At 44.0% G+C, this 19744-nt stretch overlaps 1 protein-coding gene across 1 annotated transcript in view; it reads right to left on the bottom strand.

Moving 5' to 3' along the window:
* The window catches only part of ano3 (anoctamin 3), a gene marked incomplete at both ends in the record, with an annotated part of 87576 nt that extends 68103 nt beyond the window's left edge, over window positions 1-19473 (bottom strand). Inside the window, 2 exons of the mRNA XM_084168525.1 lie at window positions 907-1067; window positions 19428-19473. Coding sequence (XP_084024651.1) covers window positions 907-1067; window positions 19428-19473 — 207 coding nt within the window. The remainder of the gene's footprint in view (window positions 1-906; window positions 1068-19427) is intronic.
* Window positions 19474-19744: the final 271 nt, after the last annotated feature.

Here is a 19744-nt window from a genome sequence, read left to right as displayed (position 1 = left end):
GTCATGTGCCTTTTACTGAGGAGTTGCTTCCGTCTTGCCACTCTACCATAAAATGCCTGATTGGTGGAGTGCTGCAGAGATGGTTGTCCTTCTGGAAGGTTCTCCCATCGCCACAGAGGAACTCTGGAGCTCTGTCAAGTGTGACCATCGGGTTCTTGGTCACCTTCGTGACCAAGGCCCTTCTCCCCTGATTGCTCAGTTTGGCCAGGCGGCCAGCTCTAGTACCCTTCCTCAGATCTGTGCCTCGACACAATCCTGTCTCGGAGCTCTACGGACAATTCCTTCGACCTCATGGCTTGGTTTTTGCTCTGACATGCACTATCAACTGTGGGACCTGATATAGACAGGTGTGTGCCTTCCAAATCATGTCCAATCAATTGAATTTACCACAGGTGGACTCCAATCAAGTTGTAGAAACATTTAGGATGATCAATGGAAACAGGATGCACCTGAGTTCAATTTCTAGTCTCATAGCAAAGGGTCTGAATACAATTAGCAAAAATGTATAAAACCTGTCTTCGCTTTGTCATTATGGGGTATTGTGTGTAGATTGCATGAATGTATTTCCTCATCAATCAATTTTAGAATAAGGCTGTAACGTAACAAAATGTGGAAAAGGGGAAGGGGTCTGAATACTTTCCGAATGCACTGTACATAGAATCACAATATGTATTGAATCATTGGTTCTCAAACCCCTCCTCGGGGACCCCCCCAGACGTAAAATGTTGTTCTCTATTCCAGACCTGATTCAACTTGTCAACTAATCAAGGCCTTGATTAGATTAATCCGGTGAGCTTGTTCAGGGCTACAACATAATTGTGAAACATCTCGGGATCTCCGAGAAGTGGTTTTTAGAACTACTGACTTAAGTATTGTGATAAAATCCCTGCCAACTCCCAGCCCTACCCGTGGGTGTGTCTGGGGCTTGTCGTTGGGGGTGCAGGGCATGGACAGAAAGCGGTTGAGGCTCTGTGGGTGTGTCTGGCTCTGGGCCAGGCAGGGCAGGCTGCGACGGGACGGCTTCAGCGTCTTCCCCTTCAAGATCTCACTGATGCTTGTGTGCATGCCTGGAGGAGGGATGAGGGGGTGGGGAGAGGAGAGGGAGAGGGGGGAGGAGAGGAGGAGCGATAGAGGGAGAGGAGGAGGGGAGAGGAGGTGGGGGGGGGGGCAGATGGAAAAATAGATTAACTTAATTGTCCAATGTGAATCGTAAATCTGTGTTTTTGCTATTTTATGTTATAACCCTAACCCCACACACACCATTCATAGGTTGGGAGCAGCACAGGGTCATAGCCTGGGAATAACACAGGGGGTTAAGTGCCTTGCTCAAGGGCACAACGGCAGGGGCCTCAACATGTCTATCCCCTGATCCCATAAGACTGGAGCTAGTCTCAACATGTCCCCCAGTCAGTACAAGTAGCAGCTGGTTTAATGGGCCTACGGGGGGCATGGCTTGGTGACTCCCCAATGAGTTTGAAATAGTCCTTTCACTGAATGGAGTTTCTATTGTGTGTATAAATTAGCACCCATGGAAATTCTACATGGGTTTGAAGAGGAAACTGGTGTGTGTTTGTGAAGAAACCAGTCGCCAGGGGAACTGTGGCGGCAAGGGAGGAGGGATATGTGACGTGGGGATGACATGATTGTTTAGGGAGGTTGGACACGTGACCTCACATCACTGCCAGGCTAAAAACATTTTCAAGGCATCAAGGCAAAGGGTGGCTATTTGAAGAATCTCAAATATAAAATATATTTTGATTTGTTTAACACTTTTTTTGGTTACTACATGATTCCATATGTGTTATGTCATAGTTTTGATGACTTCACTATTATTCTACAATGTAGAAAATAGTTTTAAAAAATAAAGAAAAACCCTTGAATGAGTAGGTGTTCTAAAACTTTTGACCGGTAGTGTATACATGGCTGTCTCGGAAAAATGTTGCGCAAAGAATTTCAAATGTAATGATATTGAACTCAAAAGCACACACCCACGCATGCACACTCTCCCAAAACTGCAGCGCTGCCTACGATTATTGTTCAGAGCCCGGACTGGGGTGATGCCCAGAGCTTCTCCTGAAGAAGCTCTGGGCAGGTTTTCTAAGCAGCAATCAATGCGTTTCTCTCTCTGTTTGGCAACTTATCGAAGAACACAGGCTACGTCCCAAAAGGCACGGTATTCCCTGATTAGTGCACTACCTGGGCTTAGGGTGCCATTTGGAACTCACACACACACACACACACACAGTCTATTAGGTTCACAGATGGGTGTTCAGGCGTCATTAGTGAGCTAAGCAAAAATGTGAAGCTACTAAAACTAAATCTTAACTTCAGTTGATAATTGCATTTCTTTGAATTAGAGCTTTAACACTCAAAGCCTCGAAGGCCCCCCAGACGTTTTCACAATTTTGTGAAACTTTTTGAATTTTGAACTTTTGAATTTTGAAAGCTCTGAAAGGGAAAAGAATGGTGTTGTCATGATACCAGAATTTTGACTTTGATACCGATACACCAGGTTTAGTATCACGATTCTCGATACTCGATACCAAAACAAGGCAAAAAAAAGAAGGCGTATTAGCCAGTCACAGAATTACAATCAATTTGACTTTGTTTTTTACCAAATCTAACTACATAACATCATAATGGTAATCATTTATTTCAATGGTACATTTCTATTGATAAACTGGGTAAATCAACACCCCATAAAAAAATACAACAAATTCCCCATAATGACAAAACAAACAGGTTTAGAGAAACGTTTGCAAATGTATATTTTAAAAAACAAACAGAAATACTGTATTTACATAACCCTTTGCTATGAGACTCGAAATTGAGCTCATGTGCATCCTGTTTCCATTGATCATCCTTGAGATGTTTCTTCAACTTGATTGGACATGATTTGGACACGCACACACCTGTCTATATAAGGTCCCACAGTTGACAGTGCATGTCAGAGCAAAAATCAAGCCATGAGGTCGAAGGAATCATCCGTAGAGCTCCGAGACAGGATTGTGTCGAGGCACAGATCTGAGGAAGGGTTCCAAAACATTTCTGCAGCATTGAATGTCCCCAACAGAACAGTGGCTTCCATCATTCTTAAATGGAAGAAGTTTGGAACCACCAAGACTCTTCCTAGAGCTGGCCGTCGCCTGGCCAAACTGAGCAATCGAGGGAGAAGGGCTTTGGTCAGGGAGGTGACGAAGAACCCGATGGTCCCTCTGACAGAGCTCCAGAGTTCCTCTGTGGAGATGGGAGAACCTTCCAGAAGGACAACAATCTCTGCAGCACTCCACCAAACAGGCCTTTATGGTGGAGTGGCCAGACAGAAGTCACTCCTCAGTAAAATGCACATGACAGCCAGCTTAGAGTTTGCCAAAAGGGACCTAAAGACTCTCAGACCATGAGAAACAAGATTTTCGGGTCTGATGAAACCAAGATTGAACTCTTTGGCCTGAATGCCAAGCGTCACGTCTGGAGGAAACCTGGCACCATCCCTACGGTGAAGCATGGTGGTTGCAGCATCATGCTGTGGGAATGTTTTTCAGCGGCAGGGACTGGGAGACTAGTCAGGATCGAGGCAAAGATGAACGGAACAAAGTACAGAGAGATCCTTGATGAAAACCTGCTCCAGAGCGCTTAGGACCTCAGACTGGGGCGAAGGTTCACCTTCCAACCGGACAACGACCGTAAGCACACAGCCAAGACAACGCAGGACTGGCTTCGGGACAAGTCTCTGAATGTCCTTGAGTGGCCCATCCAGAGCCTGGACTTGAACCTGATCGAACATCTCTGGAGAGACCTGAAAATAGCTGTGCAGCGACGCTCCCCATCCAACCTGACAGAGCTTTAGAGGATCTGCAGAGAAGAATTGAAGAAACTCCCCAAATACAGGTGTGCCAAGCTTGTAGCGTCATACCCAAGAAGACTCAAGGCTGTAATCGCTGCCAAAGGTGCTTCAACAAAGTACTGAGTAAAGGGTCTGAATACTTATGTTAACGCGATATTTCAGTTGTTTATTTTTTATACATTTGCAAAAATTTCTAAAAACCAGTTTTTGCTTTGTCATTATGGGGTATTGTGTGTAGATTGATGAGGGGATTATTTTTTTTAAAATCCATTTTAGAATAAGGATGTAACGTAACAAAATGTGGAAAAAGTCAAGGTGTCTGAATACTTTCCGAATGCACTCCATCTATACACTGAGTATACCAAGCATCAGGTACACCTTCCTAATATTGAGTTGCACCCCCCCCTTTGCCCTCAGAACAGCCTCAATTCATCAAGGCATGGACTCTACAAGGTGTCGAAAGCATTCCACAGGGATGTTGGCCCATGTTGACTCCAATGTTGACCCACAGTTGTGACAAATTGGCTGGAGGTCCTTTGAGTGATGGACCATTCTTGATACACACGGGAAATTGTTGAGCGTGAAAAACCCAACAGCGTTGCACCTCTTGACACAAACCGGTGCCACAAACCGGTGCGCCTGGCACCTATTTCCATACCCTGTTCAATAGCACCTATATATTTTGTCTTGCCCATTCACCTTCTGAATGGAAGACATTCACAATCCCAAGTCTCAATTGTCTCAAGCTTAAAAATCATCCTTTACCCTGTCTCCCTTTCATCTACACTGATTGAAGTGGATTTAACAAGTGTCATCAATAAGGGATCTTAGCCTTCACCTGGAGCAGGTGTTCTTAATGTTTTGTCAGTGTAGACAACGTCTACAGTGAAGAGGTGACTCCTTAATATTTTATTTTTATTGTCCAGTCTGAGATATGGCTTTTTCTTTGCAACCCGGCCTAGAAGGTCAGCATCCCGGAGTCGCCTCTTCACTGTTGACATTGAGACTGGTGTTTTGCGGGTACTATTTAATGAAGCTGCCAGTTGAGGACCTGTGAGGAGTCTGTTTCTCAAACTAGACACTAATGTATTTGTCCTCTTGCTCAGTTGTGCACCGGGGCCTCCCACTCCTCTTTCTATTCTGGTTAGAGACAGTTTGCGCTGTTCTGTGAAGGGAGTAGTACACAGCGTTGTACGAGAACTTCAGTTTCTTGCCAATTTCTCGCATGGAATAGCCTTCATTTCTCAGAACAAGAATAGACTGACGAGTTTCAGAAGAAAGTTCTTTGTTTCTGGCCATTTTGAGCCTGTAATCGAAACCACAATTGCTGATGCTCCAGATACTCAACTAGTCTCCAAACTTTTGAACGGTAGTGTATATATACACAAATATATGTGGACATCACTTCAAATTAGTGGATTCGGCCATTTCAGTCACACCCCTTGCTGACAGGTGTATAAAATCGAGCACACAGTCATGCCATCTCCATAGACAAACATTGGAAGTAGAATGACAGTGACTTTCAACGTGGCACCGTCATAGGATGCCACCTTTCCAACAAGTCAGTTCGTCAAATTTCTGCCATGCTAGAGCTGCCCCGGTCAACTGTAAGTGCTGTTATTGTGAAGTAGAAACGTCTAGGAGCAACAACGGCTCAGCCACGAAGTGGTAGGCCACACAAGCTCACAGAAAGGGACCGACGAGTGCTGAAGCGCATTGCGTGTAAAAATCGTCTGTCCTCGGTTGCAACACTCACTACAGAGTTCCAAACTGCCTCTGGGAGCAACGTCAGAACAATAACTGTTCGTCGGGAGCTTCATGAAATGGGTTTCCATGGCCGAGCAGCTGCACACAAGCCTAAGATCACCATGAGCAATGCCATGTGTCGACTGGAGTGGTGTAAAGCTCACCGCCATTGGACTCTGGAGCAGTGGAAACGCGTTCTCGGGAGTGATAAATCATGCTTCACCATCTGGCAGTCCGACGAATCTGAGTTAGGCGGATGCAAGGAGAACGCTACCTGCCCAAATGCATAAAGTTTGGTGGAGGAGGAATGATGGTCTGGGGCAGTTTCTTCATGCACAGAGCCCTGACCTCAACCCCATCGAACATCTTTGGGATGAATTGGAACGCCGACTGTGAGCCAGGCCTAATCGCCCAACATCAGTGCCCGACCTCACTAATGCTCTTGTGGCTGAATGGAAGCAAGTCCCCACAGCAATGTTCCAACATCTAGTGGAAAGCCTTCCCAGAAGAGTGGAGGCTGTTATCGCAGCAAAGGCGGGACCAACTCCATATTAATGCCCATGATTTTGGAACGAGATGATCGACGAGCACATACTTTTGGCCATGTAGTGTATTTAAAAAATATATATACGATTGATTGGAAATGATGCAGACAATTACATTGATAGAAGCCACAATATATCTGCAATATTAAGCTGATCTACCTCCTAAGAAAAAACTGGAGTTAATTATCATAATAACACTGAATCATGTAATTACTATGTAAATACCGGGTCAGTAACAGATTGTAAAGCGTAAGCAAAAAGAAAGGCATACTGTGTGCATCTGTTCATAGTAAAACTCCTACCATCTGTTCATAGTTAAACTCCTACCATCTGTTCATAGTAAAACTCCTACCATCTGTTCATAGTAAAACTCCTACCATCTGTTCATAGTACAAGCATACAGACAGCAGACTACACCGAATACTACCATTTGTGTGCATCAGTATTTCTCCACATCTGATGAGTCTCTCTGTCCACTTCTAGTTACATAACAGAACAGGTGGCGGGCTGGGCCGGGCCTGACGGGGGTGTTGTGCAATCAAAGCAGCAGCTCTTCACCACACTCACACAGAGGAACGCACGCGCAGGGCACACACACGCGCACACACACACACACACACACACACACACACACACACACACACACACACACACACACACACACACACACACACACACACACACACACACACACACACACAAGACAAAAACCACTGAGGAAACCGTATCTCTTGATAACATTTTTGTCTACTTTCAATATACTCTTATGTTTTCGCCTTCTGGGTAAATTAGATTTTTCTTTGACGGTCCTTTCTACATTATCTTTACTAAAAGTTTGCGTTTTTGCTTTTCATTGTTTCCAGCTACGTGAGCAGGCTGCATACGGCATATAGGCCTACAGTTGACTCCTGATGCAACGGCTTGGGACTGTGTGTGTTTGTGTGTGTGTGTGAATGTTGTCAACAGAAATAGTGACTAAAATATTAGTAAAAAACGCCTATTTTTCAGTGGCAATTGACGAGACTATAACTGACTAAAAAGATCCAGAAAAACTATAACAAAAAAAAAAAAACATTTTTAATTTCAGTTCACTAAAACAAGACAAGACCAAATTATCTCTGTGACTAAAATCGGACTACTAAGCGGACTGGACAAGAGTCTTCGGGGCGATTGAGAGCTTTTCAGTGATAAACACAATTAAATATAAAAAGTACAGATGCGCAGTTCTGTCCAGCAGAGGGAAGGACGTGTCACACCCGACAAACACAGCCTGCAACAGCTGGTGAGCTGCGGGGGGAGCAGGCGATGAGTGTGGGCAGACAGGCTCCGCTCCGGCTCAGATTATACGCGTCTCGCGGGCGACTCTTGCTTCACCTTTAGCTAACTAGTCACCTGGACCAGCCTTCTAGTTAGCTACCCTTTGCCTGGTTAAAAAAAAAAAAAACCTGCCTTACGAATTTACAAACAATAGCAGCGTTGAGTTTAATAGTAAAACAGTTTAGCTATGTTTTTTTTCTCTCCCTGGAGAGTCTGAGTTTGTAGTCTCGCTCAACCCTCCCACTGCATTTCATATACAGCCTCCCTATTTTCCTCAGAGAAAACAGATTGATTCTAACCCTTAAGCTACCGTTCAAAAGACATTACCTATAATACCGGCGCTATGTTATTTTCTTTCCATCGTTCATTGGCGGGTCCCATTTTCCATTCATAAACCATATCGCGGGCCGTTCTAAAACTAGGCTACTTGCAGACCGGACCGTTAACCATTTGTTAAGGCTACACCTTGTTCAGTCATGTTACCTCATTAGGTAGCTATAGCTAACAACCTGGAACGTTCAGATAGAAATATGCTATGTAGAACAAACATGCCTCTCTGACATGTTGAATAAGGAATGACGTCGGCTCTATTCATGGAATTTCTATCTGCAACGTTCGAGAACATTTTTCAACTGAACGTGGTCCTGGTAACATTACGAGTAGCCTGCTGAACATAGCCATGGTAACATTACCAGTAGCCTGCTGAACGTAGCCATGGTAACATTACCAGTAGCCTACTGAATGTAGCCATGGTAACATTACCAGTAGCCTACTAAACGTAGCCATGGTAACATTACCAGTAGCCTGCTAAATGTAGCCATGGTAACATTACCAGTAGCCTGCTAAACGTAGCCATGGTAACATTACCAGTAGCCTGCTAAACGTAGCCATGGTAACATTACCAGTAGCCTGCTAAACGTAGCCATGGTAACATTACCAGTAGCCTGCTAAACGTAGCCATGGTAACATTACCAATAGCCTGCTAAACGTAGCCATGGTAACATTACCTCATAAACGACATCTCAGTCATATCCGAGTTTCAATATTCTGTCCTCATTCCCTACTAAGCACAGGGCTATACTACATCCTCTCTGCTGAGAGATCATCAGTCGGATAGATGGAACACTCATTACTCCTCATCAGACAAAACCTGTGAGCCAGACCAATAGATCAATAGAGCAAGACTTATAAAGCAACAGATCAATAGAGCGAGACTTCTAAACCAATAGATCAATAGAGCGATGACTTTTTTTAGTCATTTTAGCAGACGCTCTTATCCAGAGCGACTTTTTTTATTTTTATTTTATTTCATTTATTTCACCTTTATTTAACCAGGTAAGCCAGTTGAGAACAAGTTCTCATTTACAACTGCGACCTGGCCAAGATAAAGCAAAGCAGTGCGATAAAAACAACAACACAGAGTTACATATGGGGTAAAAAAACATAAAGTCAAAAAATACAACAGAAAATATATATACAGTGTGTGCAAATGTAGCAAGTTATGGAGGTATGGCAATAAATAGGCTATAGTGCAAAATAATTACAATTAGTATTAACACTGGAATACTAGATGTGCAAGAGATTATGTGCAAATAGAGATACTGGGGTGCAAAAGAGCAAAATAAATAACAATATAGGGATGAGGTAGTTGGGTGGGCTAATTTCAGATGGGCTGTGTACAGGTGCAGTGATCGGTAAGGTGCTCTGACAACTGATGCTTAAAGTTAGTGAGGGAGATAGTCAGTTTTACGAGGGCATGTTTAGCAGCATGAGTGAAGGAGGCTTTGTTGCGAAATAGGAAGCTGATTCTAGATTTAACTTTGGATTGGAGATTCTTAATGTGAGTCTGGAAGGAGAGTTTACAGTCTAACCAGACACCTAGGTATTTGTAGTTGTCCACATACTCTAGGTCAGACCCGTCGAGAGTAGTGATTCTAGTCGGGTGGGCGGGTGCCAGCAGCGTTCGATTGAAGAGCATGCATTTAGTTTTACTAGTGTTTAAGAGCAGTTGGAGGCTACTGAAGGAGTGTTGTATGGTATTGAAGCTCGTTTGGAGGTTTGTTAACACAGTGTCCAATGAAGGGCCAGATGTATACAAAATAGTGTCGTCTGCGTAGAGGTGGATCTGAGAGTCACCAGCAGCAAGAGCAACATCATTGATATACACAGAGAAAAGAGTCGGCCCAAGAATTGAACCCTGTGGCACCCCCATAGAGACTACCATAGGTCCAGACAACAGGCCCTCCGATTTGACACATTGAACTCTATCTGAGAAGTAGTTGGTGAACCAGGCGAGGCAGTCATTTGAGAAACCAAGGCTATTTAGTCTGCCAATAAGAATGCGGTGGTTGACAGAGTCGAAAGCCTTGGCCAGGTCGATGAAGACGGCTGCACAGTACTGTCTATTATCGATCGCGGTTATAATATCGTTTAGGACCTTGAGCGTGGCTGAAGTGCACCCATGACCAGCTCGGAAACCGGATTGCATAGCGGAGAAGGTACGGTGGGATTCGAAATGGTCGGTGATCTGTTTGTTCACTTGGCTTTCAAATACTTTCAAAAGGCAGGGCAGGATGGATATAGGTCTGTAAGAGTTTGGATCTAGAGTGTCACCCCCTTTGAAGAGGGGGATGACCGCGGCAGCTTTCCAATCTCTGGGGATCTCAGACATTACGAAAGAGAGGTTGAACAGGCTAGTAATAGGGGTTGCGACAATTTTGGCGGTTAGTTTTAGAAAGAAAGGGTCCAGATTGTCTAGCCCAGCTGATTTGTAGGGGTCCAGATTTTGCAGCTCTTTCAGAACATCAGCTGTCTGAATTTGTGTGAAGGAGAAACGGGGGGGGGGGGGGGGGGGGGGGGGGGGGGGGGCATGGGCAAGTTGCAGCGGAGGGTGCAGAGTTGGTGGCCGGGGTAGTGGTAGCCAGGTGGAAAGCATGGCCAGCCGTAGCAAAATGCTTGTTGAAATTCTCGATTATTGTAGATTTATCGGTGGTGACAGTGTTTCCTAGCCTCAGTGCAGTGGGCAGCTGGGAGGAAGTGCTCTTATTTTCCATGGACTTTACAGTGTCCCAAAACTTTTTGGAGTTAGTGCTACAGGATGCAAATTTCTGTTTGAAAAAGTTAGCCTTTGCTTTCCTGACTGCTTGTGTATATTGGTTCCTAACTTCCCTGAAAAGTTGCATATCGCGGGGGCTATTTGATGCTAATGCAGTACGCAACAGGATGTTTTTGTGCTGGTCAAGGGCAGTCAAGTCTGAGGAGAACCAGGGGCTACATCTGTTCTTAGTTCTGTATTTTTTGAATGGGACATACTTATTTAAGATTGAGAGGAAATTACTTTTAAAGAACAACCAGGCATCCTCTACTGACGGAATGAGATCTATATCCATCCAGGATACCTGGGCCAGGTCAATTAGGAAGGCCTGCTCGCTAAAGTGTTTTAGGGAGCGTTTGACAGTGATGAGGGGTGGTCGTTTGACCGCGGACCCGTTACGGACGCAGGTAATAAGGCAGTGATCGCTGAGATCCTGGTTGAAGACAGCGGAGGTGTATTTAGAGGGTAAGTTAGTCAGGATGATATCTATGAGGGTGACCATGTTAACGGATTTAGGGTTGTACCTGGTAGGTTCCTTGATAATTTGTGTGAGATTGAGGGCATCTAGTTTAGATTGTAGGATGGCCGGGGTATTAAGCATATCCCAATTTAGGTCACCAAGCAGTACGAACTCTGTGGATAAATGGGGGGCAATCAATTCACATATGGTGTCCAGGGCACAACTGGGGGCTGAGGGGGGTCTGTAGCAAGCGGCAACAGTGAGATACTTATTTCTGGAAAGGTGGATTTTTAGAAGTAGAAGCTCAAACTGTTTGGGCACAGACCTGGATAGTATGATAGAGCTCTGCAGGCTATCTCTACAGTAAATTGCAACTCCACCCCCTTTGGCAGTTCTATCTAGACGGGAAATGTTATAGTTGGGGATGGACATTTCAGAGTTTTTGGGGGCCTTCCTAAGCCAGGATTCAGACACTGCTAGACTTACAGGAGCAATTAGGGTTAAGTGCCTTGCTCAAGGGCAAATCGACAGATTTTTCACCTAGTCGGCTCGGGGATTAGAACCAGCGACCTTTCGGTTACTGGCACAACGCTCTTAACTAAGCTACCTGCCGCCCTCAATAGAGCGAGACTTATAAACCAATAGATCAATTGTCACGAACGTTGAGTGAAGGATCGGACCAAGGTGCAGCATGGTATGCGTACATATTAATTGATTAAAGAAACACAGACAACAGAACGTGAAGTTCTACAGGCTACACAGCAACAAGCCAAACCAGAAACAAGATCCCACAAACAAAGGTAGGAACATGGCTGCCTAAGTATGATCCCCAATCAGAGACAACGATCGACAGCTGCCTCTGATTGGGAACCACACCGGGCCAACATAGAAATAGACAACCTAGACAGTATACCCCAAATCACACCCTGACCTAACCAACTAGAGAATAAAACGGATCTCCACGGTCAGGGCGTGACATCAATAGAGCAAGACTTATAAACCAATAGATCAACAGAGAAAGACTTATAAACCAACAGATCAAGGGAGATTTACAAACCAACAGATCAATACAGTGAGACTTATAAACCAATAGATCAATAGAGAAACTTATAAACCAATAGAGTGAGACTTATGAACCAACAGATCAATAGAGCGAGACTTATAAACCAATAAACCAACAGATCAATAGAGCGAGACTTAAAAACCAATAGATCAATAGAGCGAGACTTATAAACCAATAGATCAATAGAGCGAGACTTATAAACCAATAGATCAAGGGAGATTTACAAACCAATAGATCAACAGAGAGAGACTTATAAACCAATAGATCAACAGAGCGAGACTTATAAACCAATAGATCAATAGAGCGAGACTTATAAACCAATAGACCAATAGAGACAAGAGACCAATAGAGACAAGAGACCAATAGAGACAATAGAGACAATATACCAATAGAGACAATAGAGACAAGAGACAATAGACCAATAGAGACAGAGACAATAGGCCAATAGAGACAATAGAGACAAGAGACCAATAGAGACAATAGAGACAAGAGACCAATAGAGACAATAGAGACAAGAGACCAATAGAGACAATAGAGACAAGAGACCAATAGAGACAATAGAGACAAGAGACCAATAGAGACAAGAGACAATAGACCAATAGAGACAATAGAGACAATAGAGACAAGAGACCAATAGAGACAATAGAGACAAGAGACAATAGACCAATAGAGACAATAGAGACAAGAGACAATAGGCCAATAGAGACAATAGAGACAAGAGACCAATAGAGACAAGAGACCAATAGAGACAATAGAGACAATATACCAATAGAGACAATAGAGACAAGAGACAATATACCAAGAGACAATAGAGACAAGAGACCAATAGAGACAATAGAGACAAGAGACAATAGACCAATAGAGACAATAGAGACAAGAGACAATAGAGACAATAGACAATAGGCCAATAGACCAATAGAGACAAGAGACCAATATAGACAATAGAGACAAGAGACCAATAGAGACAATAGAGACAAGAGACAATAGAGACAAGAGACAATAGACCAATAGAGACAATAGAGACAAGAGACAATAGACCAATAGAGACAATAGGCCAATAGAGACAAGAGACCAATAGAGACAAGAGACAATAGACCAATAGAGACAATAGACCAATAGAGACAATAGAGACAAGAGACAATAGAGACAATAGAGACAATAGACAAGAGACAAGAGACAATAGACCAATAGAGACAATAGACCAATAGAGACAATAGGCCAATAGAGACAATAGAGACAAGAGACAATAGAGACAATAGAGACAATAGAGACAATAGACAAGAGACAAGAGACAATAGACCAATAGAGACAATAGGCCAATAGACCAATAGAGACAATATAGTTCTACTAGTGACATATCATCATTACAAAGAGACCACGGTGCAATTCTCATTCTGTGTCTCTTTCTGTCTCTCCCTCTGTCTGTCTGTCTGTCTGTCTCTTTCTGTCTCTCCCTCTGTCTGTCTGTGTCTTTCTCTGTCTGTCTGTCTGTCTGTCTGTCTGTCTGTCTGTCTGTCTGTCTGTCTCTTTCTGTCTCTCCCTGTCTGTCTGTCTGTCTGTCTGTCTCTTTCTGTCTCTCCCTCTGTCTGTCTGTCTCTTTCTGTCTCTCCCTCCCTCTGTCTGTCTGTCTGTCTGTCTGTCTTTGTCTCTCCAGCCCTCTCTTTCTCCATCTCTCCTTCTCTCGCTCTCTTTATATATCCCTCTTTCTCTCCATCACCCCTGTCTCCATTCATTATACAATCCTCCGTTCATCGTTTAGATATGGACAACAGAAAATACATTATGAATAATTAAATTATAGTCGCGCTAATGTTCTTTAAAAGAGCCGGGCGTACATACATTCCACAATCAATATGGGCCATAAACTCTGTCTGTGTTCCGAATGGCACCCTATTCCCTATATAGTACACTACCTTAGACCAGGGCTCTAGTCAAAGGTAGTGCACTACGTAGGGAATAGGGTGCCTTTGGGACTTAAACCAGTCAGGAGAGGGGAAGAGGTAGATGAATGAGTCGATCAATATTCCTAGCTATGTGGATGTGCATTAACCACCGCTCACTGAAAGGGCCAAATGTGCCATAAATTGCCCATATTTCACTATGCAACGAGGCGATCCGACATGAAGTGCAAGATCAGCTAGTCAGACAGTGTGATGAATCTAACTTCGGTTTGACAGAAGACCGGATGTGTGAACATTGCAAAAGAGGGGTAGCACAAGACTGGAAATGAAACACATTACGTGGGCTCTGAAGGGCCCATCTTCTGTCTCTACAAGTTTACCTGTGGGTCAAAACTGGTCATGATAACGTCATGACTTCAAATCAACCCTTTACTGGTTGTAATGATGTCAGTTCAACCAGATTTGCCCACTGGGTTCCTTGTACTGTGTCTTTGTGGTACAAACTCTATGAAGAAAGACATTTACCACAGTTCCCACTCCAAGGCCCTGCAATAGACTAGTGTCTTGTCCAGTGGGTGGACTTGTACGTCAAACTACCTCACGCTACGGAAACAGGACATAGGCTTCTACCCTACGGACCATTCTGGCTCGGACAAGGCCTACTTCCTCCTAAACTAGCCCGGAATCCAAACTGATGTGCTCTGTTTCACCATTGTTTGACAATGTGTAAATGAACCATATACCTTTGGAACCCAGGCTAATTCCAAAACATGGTCAAATGTTGAAACTCATACTATTATGTTCTGTACAAGTCTCCCGGTAATCTGTGTCATGTTTTATATATATATACAGTGGGGAGAACAAGTATTTGATACACTGCCGATTTTGCAGGTTTTCCTACTTACAAAGCATGTAGATGTCTGTAATTTTTATCATAGGTACACTTCAACTGTGAGAGACGGAATCTAAAACAAAAATCCAGAAAATCACATTGTATGATTTTTAAGTAATTAATTTGCATTTTATTGCATGACATAAGTATTTGATACATCAGAAAAGCAGAACTTAATATTTGGTACAGAAACCTTTGTTTGCAATTACAGAGATCATATGTTTCCTGTAGGTCTTGACCAGGTTTGCACACACTGCAGCAGGGATTTTGGCCCACTCCTCCATAGAGACCTTCTCTAGATCCTTCAGGTTTCGGAGCTGTCGCTGGGCAATACAGACTTTCAGCTCCCTCCAAAGATGTTCTATTGGGTTCAGGTCTGGAGACTGGCTAGGCCACTCCAGGACCTTGAGATGCTTCTTACGGAGCCACTCCTTAGTTGCCCTGGCTGTGTGTTTCGGGTCGTTGTCATGCTGGAAGACCCAGCCACGACCCATCTTCAATGCTCTTACTGAGGGAAGGAGGCTGTTGGCCAAGATCTCGCAATACATGGCCCCATCCATCCTCCCCTCAATACAGTGCAGTCGTCCTGTCCCCTTTGCAGAAAAGTATCCCCAAAGAATGATGTTTCCACCTTCATGCTTCACAGTTGGGATGGTGTTCTTGGGGTTGTACTCGTCCTTCTTCTTCCTCCAAACACGGCGAGTGGAGTTTAGACCAAAAAGCTCTATTTTTGTATCATCAGACCACATGACCTTCTCCCATTCCTCCTCTGGATCATCCAGATGGTCATTGGCAAACTTCAGATGGGCCTGGACATGCGCTGGCTTGAGCAGGGGGACCTTGCGTGCGCTGCAGGATTTTAATCCATGACGACGTAGTGTGTTACTAATGGTTTTCTTTATAACTGTGGTCCCAGCTCTCTTCAGGTCATTGACCAGGTCCTGCCGTGTAGTTCTGGGCTGAACCCTCACCTTCCTCATGATCATTGATGCCCCACGAGGTGAGATCTTGCATGGAGCCCCAGACCCGAGGGTGATTGACCGTCATCTTGAACTTCTTCCATTTTCTAATAATTGCGCCAACAGTTGTTGCCTTCTCACCAAGCTGCTTGCCTATTGTCCTGTAGCCCATCCCAGCCTTGTGCAGGTCTACAATTTTATCCCTGATGTCCTTACACAGCTCTCTGGTCTTGGCCATTGTGGAGAGGTTGGAGTCTGTTTGATTGAGTGTGTGGACAGGTGTCTTTTATACAGGTAACGAGTTCAAACAGGTGCAGTTAATACAGGTAATGAGTGGAGAACAGGAGGGCTTCTTAAAGAAAAACTAACAGGTCTGTGAGAGCCGGAATTCTTACTGGTTGGTAGGTGATCAAATACTTATGTCATGCAATAAAATGCAAATTAATTACTTAAAAATCATACAATGTGATTTTCTGGATCTTTGTTTTAGATTCCATCTCTCACAGTTGAAGTGTACCTATGATAAATATTACAGACCTCTACATGCTTTGTAAGTAGGAAAACCTGCAAAATCAGCAGTGTATCAAATACTTGTTCTCCCCACTGTATATGTTTTATAGCACAAGCTTTATCAAGACTATTTTTTGTCAGTCTCCACTCTTAAACATGGTCAAATGATTTTTTTTTGGTCATTTAGCAGACGCTCTTATCCAGAGCAATTAGGGTTAAGTGCCTTGCTCAAGGGCACCGACAGATTTTTCACCTAGGTCGGCTCGGGGATTAGAACCAGCGACCTTTCGGGTTACAGGCACAACGCTCTTAACCACTAAGCTACCTGCCGATAGGACACTGACAGTCATGAAAAGGAGGGTTGCTGGAGGCTAACACTGCCTCTCATATTACATTATATTTAGAGGAGGACAGAGATTCCCTCAGCGACGCCCTATTCCCTATATAGTACACTACATTTGACCAGAGCCTTATGGGTGAATAGGGTGCCAATTGATGCCTGTGGATGATAAAATGCTGTGTGTGGAATTAGCAGGAGCACCACTCGAGGTATTGTCTCTGAATTATCACAGAGAGTGTAGAGCGGGAAATCTCCGGCTTGCGTCTCAAATTCCCCCATAATGCTCTACATTTGAGTCATTTAGCAGATGCTCTTATCCAGAGCGATTTACAGGAACAATTAGGGTTAAGTGCCTTGCGCAAGGGCACGTCAACAGATTTTTTTCACCTACAGTGAGGGAAAAAAGTATTTGATCCCCTGCTGATTTTGTACGTTTGCCCACTGACAAAGACATGATCTGTCTATAATTTTAATGGTAGGTTTATTTGAGCAGTGAGAGACAGAAATGTCAAAAATGTTATAAATTGATTTGTATTTTAATGAGGGAAATAAGTATTTGACCCCTCTGCAAAACATGACTTAGTACTTGGTGGCAAAACTCTTGTTGGCAATCACAGAGGTCAGACGTTTCTTGTAGTTGGCCACCAGGTTTGCACACATCTCCAGAGGAATTTTGTTCCAGTCCTCTTTGCAGATCTTCTCCAAGTCAGTAAGGTTTCGAGGCTGACGTTTGGCAACTCGAACCTTCAGCTCCCGCCACAGATTTTCTATGGGATTAAGGTTTGGAGCCTGGCTAGGCCACTCCAGGACCTTAATGTGCTTCTTCTTGAGCAACTCCTTTGTTGCCTTAGCCATGTGTTTTGGGTCATTGTCATGCTGGAATACCCATCCACGACCCATTTTCAATGCCCTGGCTGAGGGAAGGAGGTTCTCACCCAAGATTTGACTGTACATGGCCCCGTCCATCGTCCCTTTGATGCAGTGAAGTTGTCCTGTCCCCTTAGCAGAACAACACCCCCAAAGCATAATGTTTCCACCTCCATGTTTGACGGTGGGGATGGTGTTCTTGGGGTCATAGGCAGCATTCCTCCTCCTCCAAACACGGCGAGTTGAGTTGATGACAAAGAGCTCGATTTTGGTCTCATCTGACCACAACACTTTCACCCAGTTCTCCTCTGAATCATTCAGATGTTCATTGGCAAACTTCAGACGGCCCTGTATATGTGCTATCTTGAGCAGGGGGACCTTGCGGGTGCTGCAGGATTTCAGTCCTTCATGGCGTAGTGTGTTACCAATTGTTTTCTTGGTGACTATGGTCCCAGCTGCCTTGAGATCATTGACAAGATCCTCCCGTGTAGTTCTGGGCTGATTCCTCACCGTTCTCATGATCATTGCAACTCCACGAGGTGAGATCTTGCATGGAGCCCCAGGCCGAGGGAGATTGACAGTTCTTTTGTGTTTCTTCCATTTGCGAATAATCGCACCAACTGTTGTCACCTTCTCACCAAGCTGCTTGGCGATTGTCTTATAGCCCATTCCAGCCTTGTGTAGGTCTACAATCTTGTCCCTGAGATCCTTGGAGAGCTCTTTGGTCTTGGCCATGGTGGAGAGTTTGGAATCTGATTGATTGATTGCTTCTGTGGACAGGTGTCTTTTATACAGGTAACAAGCTGAGATTAGGAGCACTCCCTTTAAGAGTGTGCTCCTAATCTCAGCTCGTTACCTGTATAAAAGACACCTGGGAGCCAGAAATCTTTCTGATTGAGAGGGGGTCAAATACTTATTTCCCTCATTAAAATGCAAATTAATTTATAACATTTTTGACATGCATTTTTCTGGATTTTGTTGTTGTTATTCTGTCTCTCACTGTTCAAATAAACCTACCGTTAAAATTATAGACTGATCATTTCTTTGTCAGTGGGCAAACGTACAAAATCAGCAGGGGATCAAATACTTTTTTCCCCTCACTGTAGTTGGCTCGGGGACTCGAACCAGTGCCCTTTCGGTTATTGGCTCAACACCAATAACCACTACGCTACCTGCCTAGACCCAGGTAGTGCACTATATAAGGAAGAGAGTGCCATTTGGGATGCGTGCTTTACCTTGATGGGAAATAGCCTGCCCATTTTTTTTTGGTGACGCAAGATATTTATGTGCCAATTTTAAAACTGCAATTCAGCACTTCTTGAAATGAATCCCATTTTCCTGAGAAATGTTTATATTTACAGCCTAACACAAATAAGTTTGTTTGAACAGGGTTTGGCCTTACTTTCTCCACTGACAAATCCCTTAAATAAGGCTGGTCAAATGTAAAGTGTTTGCATACAACCAAAGCCGGATCAATGAAAAGTGTTAAACTACCGATCAATGCATCTGATTTATGGGCGCAGAATTAAAAAAAATGGCTAATATTTGGCCTTATTTAGCCTGGCTCATCAATACCATGTTGCATAGATAGAAATGTGATTGTTCATCAAAAGTCAATTCATTTCATTTCAATGGTAAATGACAACGAATTGAAAAATACCCGTACGTAATTTCAGACTACAGAAAGGCCAGGACCACGCGTTCCAGGGCGACCCTGTTATCGTCGCACGTGGGCAATGAAGCAGAGGCGCAAGCTCGTGACGGCTCGTCAATTCCCCAAAAAACAGAATTCCCAAAACGAGGTATTAAAAAGTCCACTTCAACCATCACATTAAAAAGTAACACGACTAATCAAAGCGGAAAACTAACTCATACTCATTACTACTAACCGTTTTGCTGCTTGAAGGACTGTATGGATCCCGAGTGATGCACCATAGTGCCGTTTTGGTTGTTGGTAATTATTTCCACCGTAAATCATACACCGTATTTTGAAAAGCAAGGTTACTGAATACATGGGAAACTATGGTGAGATTTGCGTAGGTGTTCTGGCAGCTCACTACAGTCATCACAGCAAGGATGTCTAGAGCGATGCGCAAACCCCATCAACACCTGTACTGATCTCCTCTCCTCCCTCCGCATGCTGCTCCCCATCCCATGGCTGTTGTCATGGTAACAGACCGGAGGGGAGGACCCGTGATGGCCATGG

The sequence above is a fragment of the Coregonus lavaretus genome (assembly GCF_964263955.1).
Source record: "Coregonus lavaretus genome assembly, chromosome: 9".
NCBI lineage: Eukaryota > Metazoa > Chordata > Actinopteri > Salmoniformes > Salmonidae > Coregonus > Coregonus lavaretus.
This window is presented reverse-complemented; position numbering and strand designations above follow the sequence as displayed.